Source organism: Psammomys obesus, unplaced genomic scaffold (genome assembly GCF_907164565.1).
Source record: "Psammomys obesus unplaced genomic scaffold, mPsaObe1.curated_primary_1811, whole genome shotgun sequence".
Taxonomy (NCBI): Eukaryota; Metazoa; Chordata; class Mammalia; order Rodentia; family Muridae; genus Psammomys; species Psammomys obesus.
The window spans coordinates 6,465,439-6,489,698 of NW_026596120.1; the positions used below are offsets into that span (position 1 = coordinate 6,465,439).

The following is a 24,260-nucleotide window of genomic DNA, read 5'->3' on the forward strand; positions in this document are numbered from 1 at the left end:
GGTGCACATTCACCTAACTTAAAAATGCTATTTCATTTATGATAGGTCTAAGATAACCAAATGTGGAAGACTTGAATTCATCACTCAAAATCACCCCATTAGTATTTTAAAAATATACAACAGAAAGCTTGTCCTCTCAATAAAAAGACCCACAGTCTAATTCAGCATGTAAAAAATAATTTAAAACACACACACGTGCACGCACTCACACATACACAGAACCAGAGCTAATACTTTCAAATCCACTTTTATTTTGTTTTTCCTCCTCACATACAGAACTTCTCACACATTTCTTGCAGCTATAGTCACTTGATGTTGGTAAGGTACCATTTTATCCCTAAACTTTGTTGGCATCAAAATATGACAGTTACCAGTGTTAAATCCATAAAATATTTACACAGCACAGCACAGAAAGCTTTAGACATTTGGCAATTACACACAGGTGAGCCCTCCCCCCCCACTCTGCATGTTTGGGGTCGGGAGCTCACTGGTCCCTATCTGTGACCGGACACTGGTCCAAAGGGCAGCACAGGAAGCAGGAGTTACGTCAGGACACTGAACACTATGATCTGGAAGCACGTTATGATGTCACCCCAGTGTGTGGACCACACCACCTCCTCCTCCAAGGTGGCCTCATAATCCTAGAACGGGCAGGTCCAGCTGATACAAAATGGAGACAGCACAACATTTATTCTGTGGAGACACTCTACTCCTAGGCACGTGCTGTGACTTTGAACATAACTCGTCCCAGAAACTTGTCACGTTCGTCCTTGTTTTTTAGGTTCTCTGTTCCTTCAATTTTGCACTCAACTGTTACTTCTTTCTTGGTAGCACTAGAATCAAAGATGACCTGGACGGCAACCAGAGGCTGTCGGTACCCGACCTGGCAAATGGAGGAACAAACATCAGTTCCAATTCTTGTTAATTTCACCTACACTTAGGAACTCAGTTTCAACTTTTTGTTTCAATTTGTAGCCCAGGCTGATTTCACATTTTTCAAGCCTCCTGCCTCAGCTTCCAAGAATCAGGGTTATAAAGAATGTCCTACTATACCTGATTCCCTTTGTAAAATTAAGTCTGAGGACAGCCAACTGTTTTATGTTCTTTGCCTTCCTTCTTGCTATGGCTCTTCCCGTAGCATGGCTTTGAGGGGCATCCTGTTTGGTGGCTGCACCGTTTGACTCATCCTCTGGATGAATTTCCCACTTCCTTCTCAGCTGTTTAATGTTCCCACTCCCCCTGCAATGTAGGCCTATTTTAAAGTTACAGCATAGTTCTATTTCGATCCTAAGGTATCGGTTAATACATCCCACTTAAAAATGTATTTTTATGAAATTCTAACTATTCCATATACGCTTAAAGATGATGTATATTTGCTATGAGCTAAGGTACTACATGTGACAGACGCTGTAAGCGCAGCCTCTGATCATCTCTCTCGCACACATCCTTTACATGGTATGCCCGGGTTACGAACAGCACTGCTTGTGGTCGCTGTGGCCAGTATGTAGGAACAATCTGACCATTAACTGACTCTGGCAAGAGAGACAAATGCTGAACTTTATGAAAAAGCCGTCATATAAACCATCTGACTTTATATTCTTCTCAGACTTACTGATGAACAACAAAAATTGTAACTTTACAATGTGGAAGCCTGGCTGACCATCTCAAGAGACTACGGTCAACACCTGACAATGGACCCAGACAGTAACGGCCCTTCCTATACAACTTTAAGAACACATTCTCTCCTCCAAAAAGACACAAATGAGTTTAATTATGAAAAAATAATTCCCAAGCCAAACAACTGCATCATATATACAAACTCCTATCCAGCCCGCTCCCCTAAAAGTCCCAGCCTCATTCTAAAGCACAACAGAAACACAAAACAGAGGGACTAAGCAGTTTTCCCAGACCACAGACTGCTAGGACAAGTGGATAAATTTCACGAATGTCTAGAGTAGATAAGGGGTCAGGGTCAGTGTTAACTTCTACTGATAGCACATGGGGATATTAGTACCCGTGTCTTTAGGAAACACATACTGTATGCTTTAGAATAAAGGCACCATCAGGGACTAATTTACAAGCATGAGTGAAAAAATCTATAGATGGCTGAGGTGGTTTGAACAGATGGCCCCCACAGACTCATGTGTTTAAAGGCTTGGCCCATGGGAAGGGAAGCAAGGAGGTGTAGCCTTGTTGAAGAAGTGTGCCACTGTGGGGGTGGGCCTTGAGGTGTCCTGTGTTTAAGCTCCACCCAGTGTGCCTCACAGCCTTCTGCTGCCTACTGTTCAAGTGTAGAACTCTCAGCTCCTTCTCCAGCATCATGTCTCCTGATGCTGCCATGCTGATAATGAACTAAACTTCTGAAACTGTAAGGAAGCCCCAATTAAGTGTTTTCCTTTGTAAGAGTTGCTGTGGTCAGTGTCTCTTCACAGCAAATGAAACCCTAACTAAGACCATGAATGAGATACAGTATCTGGTAATGTGCTTTCATAAAACATATTATTCTAGCCATTTGTGTCAGGAATAATTTCAAAATAAGTTTTAAAATATGACAAAACAGCAGGGCATAGTGGTGCACGCCTGTAATCCCAGTACTCTAGGAGGCAGAGGCAGGTGATCTCTGAGGGTAAGGCCAGTCTGGTCCATAAGCGAGTCCAGAGCAGCCAAGGCTACACAAAAAAACTCTGCCTCGCAAACAAACAAACAAAAACACAAACTTTACAAAATGGCTTTTATATACATATACTTCAAAAGCTTAAAATCACAAAATATTGTTAGGTCTAAATGAGCTTTCACATCTGGCCAGTAAAGACTATATACTATTTTCTAAACAAAAGCAAAACCAGTATTCTGAAAACAGGTCATCTCCACTCTTCCTCCCCATTTGTTAAAAACGCACCAGACAATGTGGATGATGAAGAAATGACAACAGAGGAGTGCACCTACCGTTCATGGGCTACCTCAAGGCAGGCAGTTTCCTAAAAGAGGACTCTAAATACTTACGTGCCGTTTTTTCCCATAATACGGAAAATACTTTAAGTCTATAACTCCATCATCAGGATAAGTTGATATATTTGCTACGTTTGTATCCTAGAGTTGAAAGCAAAAGAAATCCCTTTAGGCCACAGTACACATTTTTCAAACTAGGTTTACAATTACTGACAGTTATCAGTTAGGATGAAATTGAAGAGACGGCGACTAGGCCTGTCAGCCACAATAATGACAAGTGTGTTTCTGAGAATGGCTTGTCACTGTTGAAACAGGTGTCACCATGCAGCCCAACCTTGTCTTGAAGCTGTGGCAATCTGTCCACATCAACCTTCCAAGTGTTAGGATTTCAGGCATGTACTACCATACCTGGCTGCTCATCTTGATTACAAATATCACATACTTAAATGCTTGGTCATAAACTATCCTGGTTCTTCTTTCATCTCCCGATACCTCCTAGAAGTCCCTTCAGTTTTAGTCGGTTCCACTGCCTATAAACTATTACTCCATCTATGCAAAGCCAGCTGTTTCACCACTCACAGAAAAAATGTACCGGTAAGTTTGGACTGAGGTTTTCCCAAGACAGATGAAATACTGTGCTTCCAGAATGGAAAGCAGAATTCATACCCAAGGTGGGTAGAGGTTACTGCTCAGAACTATAAAAACTGTAATCAAGACAAACCATTCCTCACTTAGAAAGACAAATGGGATGGACATCAGAAGAAGGAGAAAACAAGTAACAGGATAGGAGCCTACCGCAGAGGGCCTCTGAAAGACTCTATCTAGCAGTATATCAAAGCAGATGCGGAGACTCATAACCAAACCTTCGGCAGAGTGCAGAGAATCATATGAAAGAAGGAGGGAGTTAGTATGACCTGGAGAGGACAGGAGCTCCACAAGGACCAACTGTATCAGGGCACAGGAGTCTTTTATGAGTCTGTTTCTCCAACCAAGGACCATGTATGGATATAACCTAGATATAGACCATGGTAGCTCAGATATAGACCTTGGTAGCTCAGTATCCAAGTGGATTCCCTAGTAAGGGAAACAGGGACTATTTCTGACATGAACTCAATGGCTGGCTCTTTGACCTCCCCTCCCCCCCACACCCTAAGGGAGGAGCAGCCTTGCTAGGCCACAGAGGAGGACATTGCAGCCAGTCCTAAAGATACCTGATAAGCTAGGGTCAGATGGAAGGGGAGGAGGACCTCCCCTAGCAGTGGACTTGGAAAGGGGCAGGGAGGAGACGAGGGAGGGAGGGTGGGATCGGGAGGGAATGAGGGAGGGGGCTACGGCTGGGAAACAAGGTAAATAACCTGTGATTAATATGAAAAAAAAAAAAATTATTTAAAAAAGTTAAAAAAAAAAAAAAGATAAACCATGATGCAACAAACAGAAAAAAAAAAAACATTCATAGTTCCCATGAATAAATGAAGAAAAGCACCAAAACTCTCTGTCGGTCACTATACACACATTCCATGCACGGGGGCCCTGAGTGGATCCCTAGCACCACAATAAACACAAATCCCAAGCCAGCCCCAAGCACCACCAAACCCCAGAGCTTTAGATCTGGACGAGCTTCTGTGTCGTGCTGGGAATTCGAGCTCCGCCAATGCATGCTGAGCACACTTGCTAGCTCTACTCTCTACTACTAGAGCCCCGTCTAGTCTATAATCTCTACCTCTAGGACACAGAATAGCATGGCAAACTCAGCCTGTCTCAACAGCACTCTGCTTCTTTATGTCATAAATGGGAGACCCTGTCTGTGGGGCACAGTCAGCCCATTCCTAAGAGGCAGACGGTGTTCATCAGGGCAGGTGTCACTCACCAGCACTGTGCGCTTTATAAATGGCAGTATAAATAGCTCAATCCTAGCACTGAGAATAAACTTAAAATTTTTGTTTTACATGAAAAAGTCCCACTGATGAGTGTTTTTCTGAATTTAACACATCAACAGTTTTTGTTATGGTTGAGCCTTTTTTATTTTAAATGTGATGCTAATGTGACTTACAAATAACACTGTGCTTTCATGTTAAGAGCTGAGAAGTAGATTTGTAGAAGAATTTATATCAAGAAAATTTCAGCTAGCAGGCAGATGAGAATGGCTCCGTGGGTAAAGCTGCTCGATGCCAAGGCTGACAACTGGAGTTTGATCCTCAGAACCACACAGTCCTCTAGCCTCATACATGTGCTACTGAACAAGTGTCCACACATAAGTAACTAATATCCAACAAACAGAACCCCTTCTGCTTACATGGGACATGCATAGTTTCATTTTAAACCAAACTCCTTTTGAGACAGGATCTCACTATGTAGACCGGGCTGGCCTCATTGATTTGCCTGCCTTGATCTCCCAAGTGTTGGGAGATCACACACACACCCTGCCTAAGGCAGCATCTTACTAAGTAGCTCAAGCTAGCTTCAAACTCTAATTCTCCTGTCTCATCCTCCTGAGTACAGATGTTACAGGCATGTCACACCATGCTCAATTGAAAATTCTGGTTTCCTGTATAGGTTTCCTGCAGATTTGAGTGTGGCATCCAGAGGAAGTGACTCTGTCTCTATTGTACATGTACACACCCACCTACAGAGAGGCTACAGACTCTGTTCACGTCAACGCTAACCACTGGCTAATAATCTAACAATTTAAAAGGCTTCTCCAGCCAGGAGTGTTAGCACATGCCTTTAATCCCAGGGATGCAGAGACAGAGGGATCTCTGTGAGCTCGAGACCTGCCTGGTCTCGAAGTCCAGGAGAGTAAGGGCTACACAAAGAAACCCTGTCTCAAAAACAAACAAACAAACAAACAAAGAGCTGCTTCTCCAAAGCAGCAGCTCACAGTTAGGAGTACAAATTCTGGATTCTCCCCAAGACCTACTAAGGCAGGCACTGTAAGAATGGGGACCAACAAACCTAAGTGATTCTGAGACACAATGATTTTGGAGAGCAAAGTTTCTTTTTTTTTTTTTCCAGAGCTGAGGACCGAACCCAGGGCCTCTAGCAAGCGCTCTACCACTGAGCTAAATCCCCAACCCCGAGAGCAAAGTTTCTGCCCAACTAAAAAATTCATCTCTGACTTAAGGAATTATGATTTCTCCTCAACTTTAAAAATTTAGGTAGCTTGTTCTGCCTTACAACTAGAGATAAATGCTAGTATCTAACACAATGACAAATGTAGGGCTTAATTATTTCTCCTTTTTTAAAAAAATTTAATTTATATATTTATTACAATTTATTCACTTTGTATCCCCGCTGCAGCCCCCACCAGTGTCTCCTCCCAGTCCCACCCACCATTCCTCTTCTCCCCCTACACCCTTTCCCTAGTCCCCTGATAGGGGAGGACCTCCTCCCCCTCTATCTGACCTTAGCCTCATCAATGCTAGCTGCATCATCTTCCTCTGTGGCCTGGAAAGGCTGCAGCCTCCCCCCGCCCAGGGGGAGGTGATCAGAGAGACTTCCAATGAGTTCATGTCAGAGACAGTACCTGTTCCCCTTACTAGGGCACCCACTTGGAAACAGAGTAGCCAATGGGCTTCCATAGAACAGGGGGTCTAAGTCCTTTCCATGCATGGTCCTTAGTTGGAGTATCAGTCTCTCCAGGACCCCCTGGGCCCTTAATAGTCTCTCTTTAGAACTTTTTAAAAATTTACTTATTTTATATGCATCAGTGTTTTTGCTTATATGTATGTATATATATAAGGGTGTCCGATCCCTTGGAACTGGAGTTTCAGACAGTTGTGAGCTGCCATGTGTGTGCTGGGAATTGAGCCTGGGTCCTCTGAAAGACCAGCCAGTGCTCTTAACTGCTGAGCCATCTCTCCAGCCCCTCTTTAGGACTCTTACCCATCGTTTACACATTTGTCTTGTTGTGTCTGCAGCATGGAAAGCAAACAGAAGATATAGGATGAAAACGCACAGCACTCTAGGTGGGAAAGGAATAGGAAAGAAAAAGACTGCCTCTATTTTAAGGAAAAATAGCATATTTCATTAATTCTCAAGTGACACTGACAGTAAGCACAACTATTTTTAGACTTGAAAGAAAAATTCCTGATATAGAACAGGATCTCTGGGGTTGTAATGTCAACTTCATTTCTGAACTAGAAAAACATACATCCTAAGACTGAAACAAGTATATGTGAAACAAGCATGTGCAAAACAAACAGAAACTGTCCTTTTTTAATGACATTAGGAACGACAAGATCATCCTAAAAAGCATAGTATTTTAAGTATTTAAGAAACATGAAAGGTTCAATGATTTGAGTACTAACCTTTGTCTCACATATTATCTGTGGAAGTCCTTTTGGAATTAACTCGATTATCTAAGGTTAAGAAACATGGATCAGTCAGTCAGCATATATGAATGCAATGGAACTTCCTCTTCTGTTGCTGGGGACACAGCAGCTGAGGTTAACACTACTCTGCAAGTACAGACCCTTAAATTAAAGAACAACAAACCCTTAAATTAAAGATCATAATAAACTAGTATGTTTGTGCTTGTTTTGAGAAAGGGTCCTACTACAGCCCAGGCTAGCCTTGTGGATACTCCTGCCTCTGGCTCCCAAATGCTGGGGTCATGCTCCAGCACAGTCACCTATAATAAAATATTCACTATGAAAATACGTTCACAGCTATCTCGCACCCTAAAAGCACATACTGAGAAGAATCATAAATTGTTTCCCCCACACTAGTTTTCTTATGGTGCTAGGACCAAAGCCAGGGCCTTGACTGTACTAGGTAACACTAAATCTGAGCTGTTACCACAGCCTTTGGATCTACCTTTATGTTTGCAGTCACCCAACTACTTAAAAATTATTTTTTGCATCCATCCACCTGCCTACCTATCTATTGTGTGCATACGTGCGTGCATAGGGGAATATATGTGGAAGATGGGAGGACAAACTGTATAATTTGGTTCTTTTTTTCCACCATGTGGTCTTAGATCAAGCTCAGTTCAGAATGGTGGCCAGTGCCTTTATCACCAGCCTATCTTCTAAGCTTTACTTTGTTGTTGTCACTGTTTTGCATTTTGAATCCAAATGCAGTTCTGGGCAAAGGTTTGAAGATGTACAGAGACCTCCAAAAGTGAAGCTGTTGAAGTCTACAGAGTGATGTGGACAGCAGTGCCTTGTCTTCCACTCATAACAGCTCTAGGAGCACACTAATGAAAATCCTGCCAGCTGGATCTGATGCTACCCTGTTAGCCCCACAAAGCCAGCCTATAAAGCAAGCACGGTCTCCAATTCCCATTATCCAGAGGCCATTTCTATTTTTACTATAATTTATTTTTTATTTTCTGTTCATCGTTATTTTGCCTGCGTGGGATGTTTGTGCGAGTTTGTCAGAAGCCCTGGAACTAGAGTTACAGACAAGGTGTGAGCTGCCATACAGGTGCTGGGAATTGAATCCCAGTCCCCTGGAAGAGCAGCCAGTGATCTTAACTGCTGAGCCAGCTCTCCAGCAAAGGGCATTTCTAGTAGTCCAGAAGATGGTCCTTTGAACAGAAGCAGATTTCCAGCTATCGCAGACACAGTGAGGACAGATCTTGCAGGCCAGTGCTACTGAAGACATTCCCCTTCAAGTGAATGTATAACTCACCTTACGGCACAGATCAAGCTCTACATTCCTTCTGGCTTACTTTTTTGGCCTTAATTCTTAGTTATGTCTTATTAAAACATCCCATTAGCATTGGCTGTAACTACAGCACTGTATTGTGCTCATTAGTATGTGGGTTTATTTATATTCCCATTACTTATTACATATACCACTACAGCATTAGTATGATTTAGAAAATTACATATAATTTACAATTAAAATATGAACCTTTTTGCCATACTTATTTTCCCCAAGCATTAACTAGCACTGCTGGTCTTTTAAGTAAATTATCCCAATGAGATGACATTTAGGCATTTACTCAAGCAAAATAATCTAAGGATTAGTTGTGGGTGTTATAGCTGCTCTGTATGTTCACATAATGTCAGAAACAGCAACAGCAAAGGTAAAGTAAGTACGTACTCTGTTCATTTTCACAAGAACACAAGGTTGTCCTTTGGAATAGCCAAAGTCAGCATCATGCACACCACTACATTCTTGAAGCAAGGAAACTGGGAACTGACATGCATTATAATTTGGACCCTTCTGCTCAAAAAGTGCTCCGTCAGGACAGTTCGTGAGATTCTTCTGTTCATCTACAGAATATGCTAAAAAGAAAACATGTGTACCAGATCAGGCAAAAAAAGATACCACACACAAGAAACAAGTCAAATAATTCTCACTAAACAAGTACTTTTCAAAGACAAAAACAGCAAGGTGAATTACCAGGTAACAGTTACTCTAAAGCTTCCTGTTTCCAAGAGTGTCCAAGCTGGACACAGAGCTGTAATCTGTGCCTCGCTCCACTCACAACTCCTGGCCCAGCAGACACCGCTGTATGTGCCTACCCTCAGAGGCCACGGCAAGGATGCACAGGGGGCATGTTGCTACTGTAAGCCTTAGGGGGCAGTCTAGGGGGGAAAACAGTAACACTGAACACCGAAGGAACATGGAAGGAAACTGCTTAACAGATTATGACACGGGGACTCTACTGACCTGAAAGCAGAGGAAATGTGTGACTTATGGTGGCTGGTATGATAAAGGAAGGCAGAAGCTGGACATGTAAATTTTGTAAATCTGGTTTAAGAATTGAGGAGAAGGGCTGTCAAAAGAACCATGATGATCCACCAAAAGATTTTATACCAGGCAAAGTAGTCACAAGGTATGACTATATTTATATTAGGAAAGTATTTGTGCTATGGAGGAAAAAAAAAAAAAAAAGAGTAAAGTGACCTAGAAAGTGAAACTCCCAATGCCAGCTAAAATAGGTGTGCTGAGCAGACAGAGGTAAGTAATACATATGAATCACAAAGATGTAAAATATTTAGAAACCAGAAAGGAAAAAGGGGAAATACAGGTACAGAATACAGTGTCCTTCTGTGCCAGCTGAGCTATTAACATTCAGTGGCATGAAGAAGAGATCTGATGGGCCCCTTCCTCAGTGAGCCCAGTCTAGTGAAAGCTACTCAGAATTAAAATACACTATGAAAATACCCAGTGATAGCTACTGGTGTGTGGATATAACTGGCACCGTAAAAAGGCCATCTAATTCAACCCAAACAGAAACATTTCAAAGGGAATACTTTCAGAAGGACACGAGGTGAGGACTGTTTTGTTTTTGGTATTTTGTTGATAAAAAGTTAGAAAGAGTGATAGCTAAGCTACATTGTCATCTCTAGGTACCAAAGAAGAGGGAGACTCAACTGCAGAATTGCCTCTATCAAACTGGCTTATGAGTATGTCTGAGAGGTATTTTCTTAACTGCTAATTGATTTGGAAGGGCCTATACTGTGGGCAGTGCCATCCCTAGGTAACCAAAGAGTCCCATACACCTAGGGAAAGCTTGAAGTAAGAATGATACTAAAGAAAAACGGTAACTTTAAGAAAATAAAACTTTCAATTTAGACTCTACCAGGAGGAAAACAAAACAAAAAGGGAACTCCTAGGAATCAACAATGACAGCTGAGTATTTAAAACAAAGCCAGTACAAGTGAGAGGGCTTAGCAGGTAAAGCAGCTCTGCCAGCCAGCCACTCTGAGTGCAACCCCTAGAACCACCATGATGAGGGAGAGCTGCTCCTGCAAGATGTCCTCTGGCTGCCACAGGCAGGCACCATACTCCTGACTAGAAGGAGAAAAAAAGTAATACAAATTCAAAATAAGAACAGAACTCCAAGGGGAGTAAATGGTGCAGAAAGTACCCAGAGAGCTTACTATTTAAGTATAAGGAAAAAATGTGAGAAACACAAGATACAACACAGAGCAGTATAGGAGAAGAGGCAAACAGCTGAGTATGAAATGCTCAAGATAACCGAAGAGCCCAAAGCCGAGATGCCAACACCTCTCAGAAAAAACAGTTTTAAGAATGAAATCCAAAAAAGCAGTTTAATTTTAGAGCCTTAATGAGATAAAGAGCCCTGATCGCTGTATCTCCTGTTACTTCCTGACTCACTGTGTCCACTCTCCAGCCCCCACCTCCCCATGAACCTTGAATGCATTGACTTTAGACACTTCTGTGGCTCCTTCCCACTTCCCTCACTCTTTCAAGGATTTGGTTTCACTAAGGCACCTCAGAACACTCTTTAAAAAACAAACAGCCCAGCCAGGTGGTGGCAACACACACCTTTAATCCCAGCACTCAAAGGCAGAGGCAGCCAGATCTCTGAGGCCAGCCTGGTCTACAGAACAAGTTAAAGAAGAGAAGCCTTCCCTGCCCTTTCTCTGCTGTGTTCTCCCCCTCAGCACACTCCCTTCTAACATAGCACTAGATTTGACATTCTTTAAGTCAGCCTTTCTTTTCTTTTTTAACATTTTTATTTATTTTTATGTATTTGAATACAGCACACCAGAAGAGGGCACCAGATCTCATTATAACTGGTTAGGCGCCACCATGTGGTTGCTGAGAATTGAACTCAGGACCTCTGGAAGAGCAGTCAGTGCTCTTAACTGCTGAGCCATCTCTCCAGCCCTGGACTGGAGACTTTCTTTTAGAGTTTGAAGCAAGATACTATGTTATAGGATGGTTAAGGGGGAAGGAAAACTGTCAGAGGCTTGAGCAAAGGCTAGCATGCATACCTTCAGAGTCATCAGGGAAAGGCAATGGGCCAGCAGGCAGTGAAGCAGGCCCACCTGAGGCAGGCGGTGCTAACCACCCAGTCCTGTCTCCCCTGTGGCTGCTCTAAACAGGGTCAGAGAATCCAGGAATTAGATGCTTTTTTTATCCAGAGCAGGGCTCTGCCACAAGTAACTGGCAGATTTAAAGACAAGGAGTTTTATAGAGTGCCTGTAAAAGTAAAAATGAAGTGAAAAATCATGTTAATAAACCAGATGAGGAAGAACACGAGGAAAGAGGCTGAGATGAGTAAAACCATCAGCAAAAAGCAAGAGCACTAGCACAGAATTTGGAAGAAACCTGAATAAGCAAGCTGGAAAGACAGACAGTGGTACCGGGAAAGCTTGTTCAATGGCCTTGGCATCTAGAGAACAATATTATGGCTGAGAAGGGGACAAGGTGATCAAAGCAGGTAAACCAAAGCTTTTAATTTTTATTCATTTTATTGTTACCATTATTCATATGAATGATTAAACCAGCCAGAACAAGGAGGATGTGGGCTATATTGCTCATTAAAACACATTACATATTGATGGCTCTTAAACAAGATGAATACATTAAAACTTGACACAGGCCAATTTCAGAACTATAACTATGTTATCTTTACTTATGTACTATCCCAGATACAAGAGAATCCTGTAATGGGCTGTGGTGCAAGCAGTGGCAGAGTGCTTGCCCAGCATCTGAGGCACCATGCTCAGCCCCAGAACAGAAAAGCATCTGACACTCAGAGGCACTGTTTTATATGACTTGGCTTTATTCTGATAACTAACAGTGAGTCCATTTGCAGATCCTCCCACCTGTCTGTGTTTGAAAGGGGAAAGACAAAAGTGTAAGACAAACTCTAAAGATCTGCTTCTAAAGGTAGACCCAGTGTGGCGCTGGGCTCCGCACTAAGCACAAGCTCCCTCTCTTCCAGAACAGCACACTTACGCTTCAGAAACTGCGTCAGGTCTTCAATGAAATGTTTATAAGTACTTGGCTCAGACATACTGTATGTATATTCCAAGGCAGTCAGTGGTTTTGGAAAAACCATTAGTCCTAAAAAGAGATAGGAAGAGTTATTAATGGAAGAAATCTACCTCTTTCCTTACCCTTATTCCTAAAGGGCCATGTGTCCACAGTTATGCTATTATCAACAATTCTGTATTTGGATCCAATTACGAAAGACACCTAACAGAACTCAAATCTTTAGGACTAATTAGACAATATCAAGTTAGAAACAGACTCTAAATTTGGTTATTTTCAGTTAATTATAACCATCACTCCTTACTTTAAGACACACTATTTTACCCTGAGCTTTGTGCACACGTGTACACGCACACAATCGCATACCAGAGGCTATCAGGTGTCTATCCCTACTTTATCAGTTTCCACCTTATCCTTGACCTGGGGGTCTCTCAGTGAGCCTGGAGCTGGCAGCTTTTCTGCTGAGCTGGCGGTTAGCAAGCCTGTACCTTCTTGCGTTCACCCACCTCACTGGAATGACCAGCACAAGCGGCAATGCTTGGCTTCTACGAGGACATTAGGAACTCAGGTCCTCGTGTTTACACAGTGAGCTCTCTTACCATTGAGGTATCTCTCTGGCTCCTACCAAGAACTTTCTAAACTCCGAATACTATTTTAGAGTTTTGTTGTTGTTTCTATATTTGCTACTACGGATTAAGCAACAAAAACAAAAATCAAAAAAACTTGAGCATAACAGAATACTAAGACTAAGAAAGGTGCCCACCTGCTCAGTCTAAGCCCTTCCTTCAAAATACAGCTCTATGGAAACATACAAAAGGCAGTCTACTTTTTTCAGTTAAAGAGTTTCCTTCCATTTTGAACCCTAAAGTAAATAATCTTCCTTCAATAAGCTTTGTTCCAGTACTCAAGTATGTTTCTTATAAACCACAGTGGGATACAATCAGTAATGATTTCATATCATGGAGTTAATACTCATGCATGTAGAGCAAAGAAAAGGCAAACATACTTGCCTACAAAGAATAATCTGGCTTCTAACTTTAATGTAAACATTTCTCATATCTAAAAGCGCTGTGCTAAATACACATGTGTTTATATACTTAATTATAGTTACAGAACTATAGTACAACTGACAGTTTTATATAGCTCAGTTTTGAACACACTTTCCTGTTTAGATGTTTTATACAATTACAAACAGCGTAGCATTTCTGAAGTAGATCAGACTATGGTTGACAGTAACAAAGTCATGTACAACTTAGATGGCAAGAAAATGAACTTTAAATTAGTATAGGCAGAGGGCAAAAAAGCGTATTAGGTGTAAACAAAAGAAATTATGCAAAAAGAAAAAAAAGAAACAATTAGAACAAATGATTCTTTAAAAAAAAGTTTGGGGAAGTTGGTGTGGTTTGGCTGGTAATATAGCTCAGCAGTCCAGGCAGCAAGCAAGCAGAATACAGACTCGGGTCCCTCGGCCTCAGCAATAATGATCTCAATCTGGATAATTTTGCTGGGAAGGGCTGTCCTGATCAGCAGCATTCCTGGCTCATACTGGCAACGGCACCTCTCAAGTTCTAATAACTAACAATGATTCCAGACGTAGCCAAGTGGTCCCTGGAAGACAATGTTGTGGAGAGCAACTGCCCACTTTCCCCGCCTGCTGGCCACTCCTTGCTACCCAGATCCTATTCCTCTAGATAGACACTTTCCTGCTCTACTGCTGTCTCTAGAAAATTTCTTTACATTTGGGGAATTCCATGCATTACTTTCCCTCTCTAACTGTTACCAAGATCAAGTACTCATTCCCTCAGAATCTTTTTATTTCTTACTTATGGAGTTCTTTTTTCACTTTTCCTAATAAATATTTAGTCTGCTGAAAAGGCTAGGACCAGGGTAGGGATTAACTTAGTACTACAGCACTTGCTCAGTGGGGCTGGGTTTGATTTCTAGTATTGCCAAAACAAACACTGCCAGTACCTTGAAGCCAAGGGCCATGTTCAACTACTGAGGCAGAGCTAGCATTCAAAGATTGTTTCAAAAGAATAAAATCAGACGCAGAAAATGTAACCAACATTTTGGGTAAGAGTGTTTTGCTAAAAGTATATTCTCTAGTATAACAGGTTTTTATGACAACAGAGAATTAAACAACTTAAAGAATACATTGACTTTATTCTTTAATGATGTAATATTTTCACCACTTTCATACCCATCAATTAAAACTACAGGGCATCTATTTTATAACACTAATGGTATATACTTCAAACCAGAGCCAAAATGTGTAACTTACTAAAGGCAGAATAAAAGTGCAATATAGTATTCATGAGACCAAACTCCACTGAATTTCCAATATTCACTTCTAGTTATTCCTGTCAAGGATTCAAGACTTACCAGTAAATGATTTAAGGATCTTTAAACTAGCATGTAAATATGAAACAAATCATTCACATTACCAAGATGAAGAAAGTTTAACTTTCTTTATCTACTGTGATAAAGACTGCTCTGTGGTAAAGACAAATCCAAATTTGTCTAAAAACTATGATAACTTCAACACAATTACCTGGACTAGGAATCTGGTCTCGGTATTTCGGAACCTCATCGTTCAGAGTCTGGAGCATGACCCACATTGTGAATGAGAAGAGTGCAGCCAAGAACCCATAAAAAACTAGGTAAAAGAGCAAGATCAGACCTGCAGAAGAAAAGAACATAAGTGAAATGTGGAGAGACACACAAGGACTCACATTTGGCTAAAGAGCAAAACAACTGTTCACTGCAAGGCTGTAAGCCCATGCTTTGCCATGCACACAGCCACGTATCCTCATATTGAAAGTACATTAAGTTGCCTAGGCAAGGGGTGTTCTGGCCGGCAACTCCCACCAATCCCATGAGCCCTCCTCTCATTTCATCCTTCCAGCAAAGAACTTTTCACTACTCATACTTCAGTTCAATTCAGAGCTTTAAAAATTCAGCACATGGGAGAGTTTCTCCCAAAAAAGTAGTTCATGTCCTTAAAGCTAAGATGATTTTAGGTAGAACAGCCTCCCCAGACATACTTACATGTTTAAGTGGCAAGTTGGAAAAAAAAAAAAAATCCTGCACTATACCTGTATTTCAGACACTTTATACATATTAAAGCTGGATTTTTTTTTTTTTTTTTTTTTGCTTTTTTGAGACAAGGTCTTGATATGCAGGTTTTAAAGAGTGAGTTGATTTAAATAACCAAGAACTGTACAGAGAAGAAAAAAAATCATAAAGATGATATTCAATAATTTTTAAAACACTGGTTTAGTAGAAGGGCTCATGCAACCATGCAAAGAAAAGAGGACAAGAGCAGAAGCAAGCATCACACTCCAGGGCACAGCTCTGTAGCCAGGCACAAAGCACCTGTGACAGACTTCAACACCCAAACTTAATCCTCCCACTATACCTGGGAAACACTTGGATCTATCCCCAGCCAATGATTTGTTTTGGGAACACTAAAAATGATCATTATTTCCCCCTCATCACATACATACAAAGTTCTAACATCAGAAATGACTATCCTCAAAATTTTATGTTAGATTTTGGTTGAAGTCTTTTATTTATATTTAAATGTTTTTAAAAGTGATAGAGATGCTAAGGAAATACTAAGGAATATTCAACTCTACTGAGGTAAGATCTTACTCCCATCTTAATAACACGTCTGTTTGCCTAAGTCCCATGCTGGTAGAGACAGGCAGGGATCCTAGGAGGAGGACTCCCACAGAAACAGATTCACAGGGCTTATGAATTCCCGTAATAATGAAAATGTGAACAAACTTATTCATCCATACCCCAACAAGCTGATATACAACTTTCTTCTGATTTTCAAAGAACAAGATCCCAAAACAGATTATGCCCAAAGCTAGGTAAACTTTCTCAACTGCAAGCCTGGAACCCTGCAAAGGGAGACAGTCTAACCGTGTTAATTCAGACTAGATCCTACCCTTTTCCCAGTTACCAGGATAGAGTGAGAGGACAGAAGGAAGAGAGACAGATGGCACCTTCGGGCAGCATCACTGCCCACCACCCACTGCGGTCCTGCTGCAGAAAAAGAAAAAGAAAGGAAGAAGAAGAAAAAAAGACCAATCTTACTCATGGGGTGCGCCGTGTGCTACAGTGAAAAAAGAAACAGCACACTGCCGCCAGAAGAGACAGCAGAGTGAGGTGTTCAGATCTAGGTCCTCACAGGAAATGATAAAACCACCTGCAGAGCTGACAGAATCAGTAAATACATAGCCTAAGGAAGGCTGCTGCCAGAGAAGCTTGTTAGCAAACATGTATGAAACTGAAGGCATAGGAAGAAAAGTGCTTAAAAATCATCTCAAAACGTTCTTACATTTTCAAATCTACAGAAAAAAACAGTATACATGAAACTTACAAATATGAACAAACAATCCAAATCTACTTTCTAAAGAATCATTACACAATAAAAAATAAGTGTCAAAACTTCACATAAAGAGTTGGGTTACTAAAATACATATATAAATTAGGGCTGGGGATGAAGCAGCCCGCAGAGTGCTTGGCTAACATGTACGAAGCCCTGGGCTCCACCCCCAGCACCATATACTTTGGATATGGTGGCCCATGCTTATAATTCAAGGTCATCCTTGGCTACACCAGTCAGAACCAACCTAGGACAAAGACTGACTTAAAACATTCCACACCCTACTTTGTTCTACTCAATGAGTTATTTTTAGTGCTAATTAGCCAACACCCAAACCTAGCACTTAAAAATTAAAGCTAACCTCTTATAAATACCATCTAAGACTCCTCTTCTCTGGAAAAAAAAAAAACAAAAAACGGCAGAAAAATAAAAACTTAAGTTGTAACTTGCTCTTCCTGCTTCAGGACAGCTTTGTAGTGGTGGTTCAGCAAAGTCTACAGGGCTGAGTTCAATGAGGGAGGTCTACCTAGAACATCTAAATCAGTTAATGGGCACCTTGTGGAGCCTTTGCAGAGTGCTCTCTGCTTGGTCTACTTAACACAGCAGCAAACAATAAACAACTATTATATCACATTACTGACAAACACTCACTGGGTTAAAATCCTTCAAGAGATTTTAAGCCATGATCCAATGGAAGAAACTAACACTGTTGAATACAGCGGTTCACACCTGTGAAACCACAGCTGCATGTGAACACTACATACACACAGCAAAATACTCCCTCAAGAACACAAATCACACCATCACTAACAATACTCAACAACCAAAAGAAACATGAACTTAAACACTGAAGAAACGGGACTCCAGAAGAAACAGGGCTCAGCAGTTAAGACTTGTTGCTCCTGTAAAAGATCCATGTTCAAGTCACAATACCTACATTGGTGGTTCACAGACATCCCTAACTCAGATTGTAGGAAATACCATGCCCTCTTCTGCCCTTGAAGGGCACCAGGCAAGCTTGTGGAGAACTGTCACAGCCAGGCACGGTGACTCACACCTATCACCTCAGCGCAAGGAGGCTAGAGCAGGAGGCTAGGCACAGAAGGGAGGCCAGGCTACAGAGTGAGTTCTAGGACAACCAAGGTTACATAGCAGGACCCTGCCAGAAAGGAGGAAAGAAAGGGTAAAGTTTATTACTGAACAGCATTCTTTGTAAAAGTCACTCTGACTATACAGTAGCCCCCCAAAGCTACCCTCTAATGCCTGCTGATTCTACTCTGGGGTCTATGTACGTCAGCATGTATGTACAACTAGAAATCTGGCCCTCCTCAATGGCCACTGACTCTCTCTTGATTTTCCTTTTTCTCCTGTCATACGGGCAATGGAGTCTAGGCCCTCCAGTACTTAACCACCAGGCTAATCTTTCATTTATCTTCTTGAGAAGCCCAATTTTCAAACTGCCCTTCCCTTGTTCCTGATGAAGAGAGAGCTAGGACAGAGGTCTAGCTGGAGAGAGCCAGTGAGCCCAGGGGGGAAAATGCGAGGGGTGGGGCAGGGTGGTGGTGGCTGTAAACATGGGTCTCACTAGAGACTAACCTGGCTCTAATCCTAGCTTGACAGGATACTATGATCTTGTACTAGTGTCTTGACCTCTGCTCCTACCCTTACATCCAGCATAAAGAAGTTAATAGCAGTGTTTATTTTACAGAAAGGAAAAATCAGAAAGGCAAGGGACTTGTTTTTACATTCTTTTTTACTGTTGTGTGCATGTATCAAAACACATCTGTGACAGGCAGAATAACTTCTAGAAGTCTGTCCTCTTATCCAGCATGTGGGTCTCAGGTTCAAACTTAGGGGATGCTTTTAGCTGTTGATAGTTGATAAGATAAAAACAAAACTCCTGAGAGAGGAAAAAGGCCAACAACTAGAAACATTTTTGAAATGGAACTGCAATGAGACTTCAGAGCAAACAGGCTTCAAGTTTAACCTAATCAACTGCATCTAGTCCCCCCAAAAAGTTGCTTACTTGAGGTCTAGTTCATGTGTTATCTATACAACTAAGAAGCAAGAAATCTGGCCAATATTTATTACCCTGTATCACCAAAGAAACAGAGAAACCGGTTCCGTCCTGCCACTCTGGCTCAGCTCTAAGTGTAAATTTAGTCCTGCCACCAAGAGGATACAGACATCAGGTCCTCCACCGGAATGCCTCCTGCTGTCTTACAAGTACTTTGCTCCTCAGCCCTCAGCTTCCATCCCTCACTTAGAAAACCCCTCAGAACTGAGGACAGCTGTACTTGGAATTCTGAGTCATAAAGGAAACACACAGGCCATGGTCCACGAGAGATGCAGTGTTTCTATCCAGCACATCTGGTCCATACTTTGGGGACCACTAGTTTGTACTGGGGTCTCCTCTTTTAGTGAGGCTTGAGTGAATCCTAAACTGTGGGACTGTTTACTACTCCTTCCTTCCCCTAGAAGTCCCTAAGCTATCAGGACTTGGGTGGTCTTTCAAGGAACCAAGCCTTCATTCTGAAGCCAGGGACCTAACTTAATTCCTTCATCAGCATAACAAAAATTATCTCCTAGAAAATACCAGGGTTTTAAGGCTCAAGTCAGAAAACTGGGATAAAAGCAAGTTCTTCAACATACACCACCCACCTCATCAAACCTGTATATGCACTGCCTGCGGTGCCAGCAACTAGAAGACTGCCTAGTATGGCAGTGGAAGCTCAAAAAGACAAAACCAAAACAAAAGCAGCCTTGGGCACACACCCTATGCACATTTTGAGCCTTGTAATTTGATTCACCACTTTGTAAATGTTCTAGTTACCATAGGACACGAAAGACAGCCTCTCTTCCCATGATTCTGTGACCAGAAACTTTTACTTGGTAAATAATCATTCTGGCCAGGTGTGGTGGTTCACGCCTGTAATCCTAACATTCGAGGAGGGAGGGGATAGGGGACAGGGGCAGAGGCAGGCGGATCTGTGAGCCAGCCTGGTCTACAAAGCGAGTCCAGGACAGCCAAGCCTGTACAGAGAAAACCTGTGTCAAAAAACCAAACCAAACCAAAAATCATTGCTTATAGTTTTATGTTTTTTAAGGCAGAGGCAGGTATTCTTTTATTCATCTTTTATTCTGAGTTTCATACCTGTATGCATTGTGTCCTACCCACTTCCTCCCCCATGTGCCCCATTTCATTGTAGTACACCCTGCTGGAATGCTGACCAATGGTCTTGTGAGGTTTTGTGCAAGCTATTAGACTTTAAACAACAATAAAAACTTTTTTAAAGTTTAAAAAACTAAAAATAAAACAAATATGTTACTGGATATGGTTCACCACTTACATTCAGATATACTCTGTAGTTTAACTGTTTCCAGGATGTCCAGATTTATGCAATCTCTACCATAATTCATTTTAGAATATTTTCAACAACATCTATATCCTGCCCCTCCACACTCATCTTTCTTTATCCTCTATTCCACCAGGCCCCTGCAATCACTAATCTACTGTATACATTTTTTTGTATAAATTTACCTATTTTCTGAAAATGTCACATAAACAGAACTAACTTCTTTCAGGTTCACCTAAATCTAAACATGTACACTTTGCCCTTTTTTGTGGCTATTATTCCATTCTACTGAAATACCCCTCACTGACCTTTGACCTACCATTACAAGCTATGTTCAAGCTATGCTAGAATATTCCCTCATATTGTGCTGGGTATCACTGATTCATTTCTCTCAGATCTCTCTCTCTCTCTCTCTATATATATATATATATATATAGTCGAACTGCTGGGTCATATGTACCTCTATACTTAGTAAGCTCTCTGTCCCCACTGTTAGGGATCAAACCAATGGCCCTATTGCGCTAGCAAGCACTGTACCTGAGCTATACCTTTAGTCCTGTTTAGCATTTTGATTTACTGATTTGTAGTGCTAGGGAAAGACATTAAGGTCTTGTGCATGCTGGATTACATGAAACCCCAACTCAAGAGAAGAGACAAAGCAATACGGCTAGCTAGGAACCTCCATGACTTTGTGGGTCCTTCTTGCTTTGTGTATTTATATGAATATATACATAACCCAGCACTTGCCTTTAAATCCAACACTAGGAAGGCAGAGGCTGAAGGATCTCTGTGAGTTTGAGGACAGCCTGGTCTTCAAAGTGAGTCCAGGACAGCCAGGGGCTGTTATACAGAGAAACCCTGTCTGGAAACAAACAAACAAAAAACAAACACAAGAAAACCTTTAATCTGTACTGAATCAAACATTATCAATAAAAGTTTAGAAAATGGTCTCTTGAAATAAACATTACAAGCTGGGTGTGGTGGTGGCACACCTTCAGTCCCAGTGTTCAGGGAGGCAGAGGCAGGTGGATCTCTGTGAGTTTGAGGACAGCCTTGTCTACAAAGTGAGTTCCAGGACAGCTAAGTCTACACAGCCCTGTCTTGAAAAACCAAAAAACTAAAAAAATAAAAATAAAAAGCCATTGAGCTAAAGTACACTTTTTTGAAAAACTGGCCTGTAGACATAGCTCAATGGCAAAGCATTTGCTTAGTGTGCCCTGGGTTCAATACCACTATCATTAAGCAACACAAAAAGGACTGGTAGGGTTAGGCCAGCAGGGAAAAGGCACCCACCACCAAGTCTGACCACTCCCCAAAACCTGTATGGTGGAGTTAAGAGAATTGACGCCTCTCACCTCCACAGGCATCCTGGTACATAAGCACCTTCCCACAGAGTAAATACATGTAATAAAAACGAGACAAACACTGTAAAATACTGACATAACAGAAAATCAAAACAATGTAGTCAAATCACAAACCAAAGTGAAAGCTGTAGTTTAAATGTCTTCCTTAGAGCCAGTTCAGCATGTACTACTTTCCAGATGACCCAGTTTGAACTGCCAGCACTCACAACAGTTAAGTCACAACCACTTGCCACTCAACTCCAGGAGTACTTGACACCTGTGACCTGTGCTGGCAACTGCCCTCATGCTTATTCCTACCCCACACACATTAAAAATGATTAAAAAAAAATTTTTTTAATGTACTGACTAAAAAAGTAAGAGGAACAAATGCTTAGTTTTTTAGTTAGTTGAAGAGTAAACTGGATTGGGAACGTTATAGCTTAATTGGTGGAGTGCCTGAATAGCATGCCCAGGGCTCAATTCCTAGCACAGCACAAAACGAGGTGAGGTGGCAGGGGCCTGTAATGCAGCAGGTGAAGGCAGGAGGATGATGAAATTTCAGCTCCAGACAGCCTGGGCTACAAGACCATGCTTAGGGTAAAAAGTAAAATACAAATCATTAGTTAATATTTAAGGTAGAAACACAGGAATAAAGCCTGAGATACACATAAAATCTTGTTTCAAAAACACCTGAAAGAGAAGCAAGAAAAAAAGAGCAGCAGATATGAGCACTGGCACCCACATGGTAGCTCCAGTGCCAGCTTCTGGCCTGTTTGGGCACCAGGTGCATACATGATGTATATAAATGCATACAGGTGAGCATGATGGCGAGCCCATCTTATCACTTGGTGGGCAGAGACCAACAAACTGAGTTTGGGGCCCAGCCTGGTCTGCATAGCCAGTTCCAGGCCAGCCAGTGCGACTCTTTCAAACCAACAGTGGGGATATACGTTAGTAGTACTATAAGAGTAGTACTTCTAATAGTAGCTAGAATGCACAAATCCTTAAGTTTAATTTTCAATAATGAACACACACAAACTAAACTAAAAAATAGATTCAAATATTTAAATAGAATAAAGAAAAGCACAAATAGCTAAAAAAAAATATGTACAAAAATAATAGCAACAAACAGTTGTGAGGCAGCTCAAACCTCCAGCATGCATGTAAAAAGCAGGGTGCCTGTAACCTCAGCAATGGAAGCAGACAGGCAGACACCCAGAGTTCATTGGCCAGTCGACCAGCCAGCCAACCTAGCCAAAACATGAGCTTCTAGTTCTTCACAGACTTCATCTCAGGCCTTAAGGAAGGGGCAGATAACAAAAGAAGACACCCAACATTCTGCTCTAGCTTCTAAATGCGCTCACAGGAGAATACACTCTCACGCTCACCACTCATAAGAGCTGCTGCAAGAGCCATGGGGTCTGAAATCCCAGCTCTGTGGGTATAGAGCCAGGCAAAACCCTGGGGCTCACTGGCTGGCTATATCTACTTGTTGAACTCCAGGCCAGTCACAGACTGGCTCACAAGAAACAAGATGGGGCTTGTAAGATGGCTCAGTGGGTAAAACGCTTGCTTAAAAACAAAAACAAAAAACCTCTAACCTTCACATGCAGAACACAAATATTAAAAAAATTTAGAAAACACAAATCTACAAATCTCTACACTACAGAATTTCATGGAATTATTCAAAGGAATTAAACAAATTTACATATACTGACATTGAAACATAGGTAAGACATAGTAAATAGGAAAAAAAAAAAAAAAAAAGAAGCTGGGCATGGTGGTACCTGACTGTAATCCCAGCACTCAGGGAGGCAGAGGCAGGTGGACTGCTGTGAGTTCGAGGCCAGCCTGGTCTACAAAGTTAGCCCAAGACATCCAAGGCCACACAGACAAACCCTGTCTCGAAGAAGAAAAAAAAAAAAAAAAAACCACAAAGAAAGAAAGAAACAAAACAACAAACCCAAACTACCTCTTCATATAAAAATAGAAAATAAAGGGCAGATTAAAACAAACAAAAAAAATTTCTTTAGAAAACATACTGGTGATTGCATTTCAATCAGCATTTTTTAACAAATGCACAGACAAGATGAATGAAATTTAACAGTAAACATCCAGAAACCCAGGCAGTCTACAATAACTTTTACCTTCCTGTAAATGGTTTCTGAATGCAGTTCAAATAGCAGGTGTCAATGTCCTTCATCACCAAACAATTCAGCACCCTACTAGCTAAAGCTGAGGGGGAAGTTTACATTCAAGAAAATACATAAGCCTCCAAAAGACCATTATATTTGACAAAACATGTTTATATGATCCCCACTCCTACTGAAGACATACCTTCCCAGTGATCTCTATGCCCACTGCTCTAGATGCAGCCACCACTCTGGACACTTTTACAACACACAAATGAAATCATCTAGTATGCACTTTCTTCAGTGAAGCTTTCTTTCCCAATCAAATAGTGAGTTTTCCTTTGGTTTGCTTTTGGTTTCTGGACAGGGTTTCTCT

The 24,260-nt window shown here is 41.5% G+C and overlaps 1 protein-coding gene across 1 annotated transcript in view; it reads right to left on the reverse strand.

Annotated features, from left to right (window-relative positions):
• Positions 1-231: 231 nt before the first annotated feature.
• Positions 232-24,260, reverse strand: part of Atp1b3 (ATPase Na+/K+ transporting subunit beta 3) — a 32,996-nt gene continuing 8,967 nt past the window's right edge. The window contains exons 2-7 of the mRNA XM_055629870.1: positions 15,209-15,337; positions 12,622-12,729; positions 9,001-9,185; positions 7,257-7,307; positions 3,004-3,090; positions 232-883 (exon numbers count right to left, since the gene is read on the reverse strand). Coding sequence (XP_055485845.1) covers positions 713-883; positions 3,004-3,090; positions 7,257-7,307; positions 9,001-9,185; positions 12,622-12,729; positions 15,209-15,337 — 731 coding nt within the window. The 3' untranslated portion in view covers positions 232-712. The remainder of the gene's footprint in view (positions 884-3,003; positions 3,091-7,256; positions 7,308-9,000; positions 9,186-12,621; positions 12,730-15,208; positions 15,338-24,260) is intronic.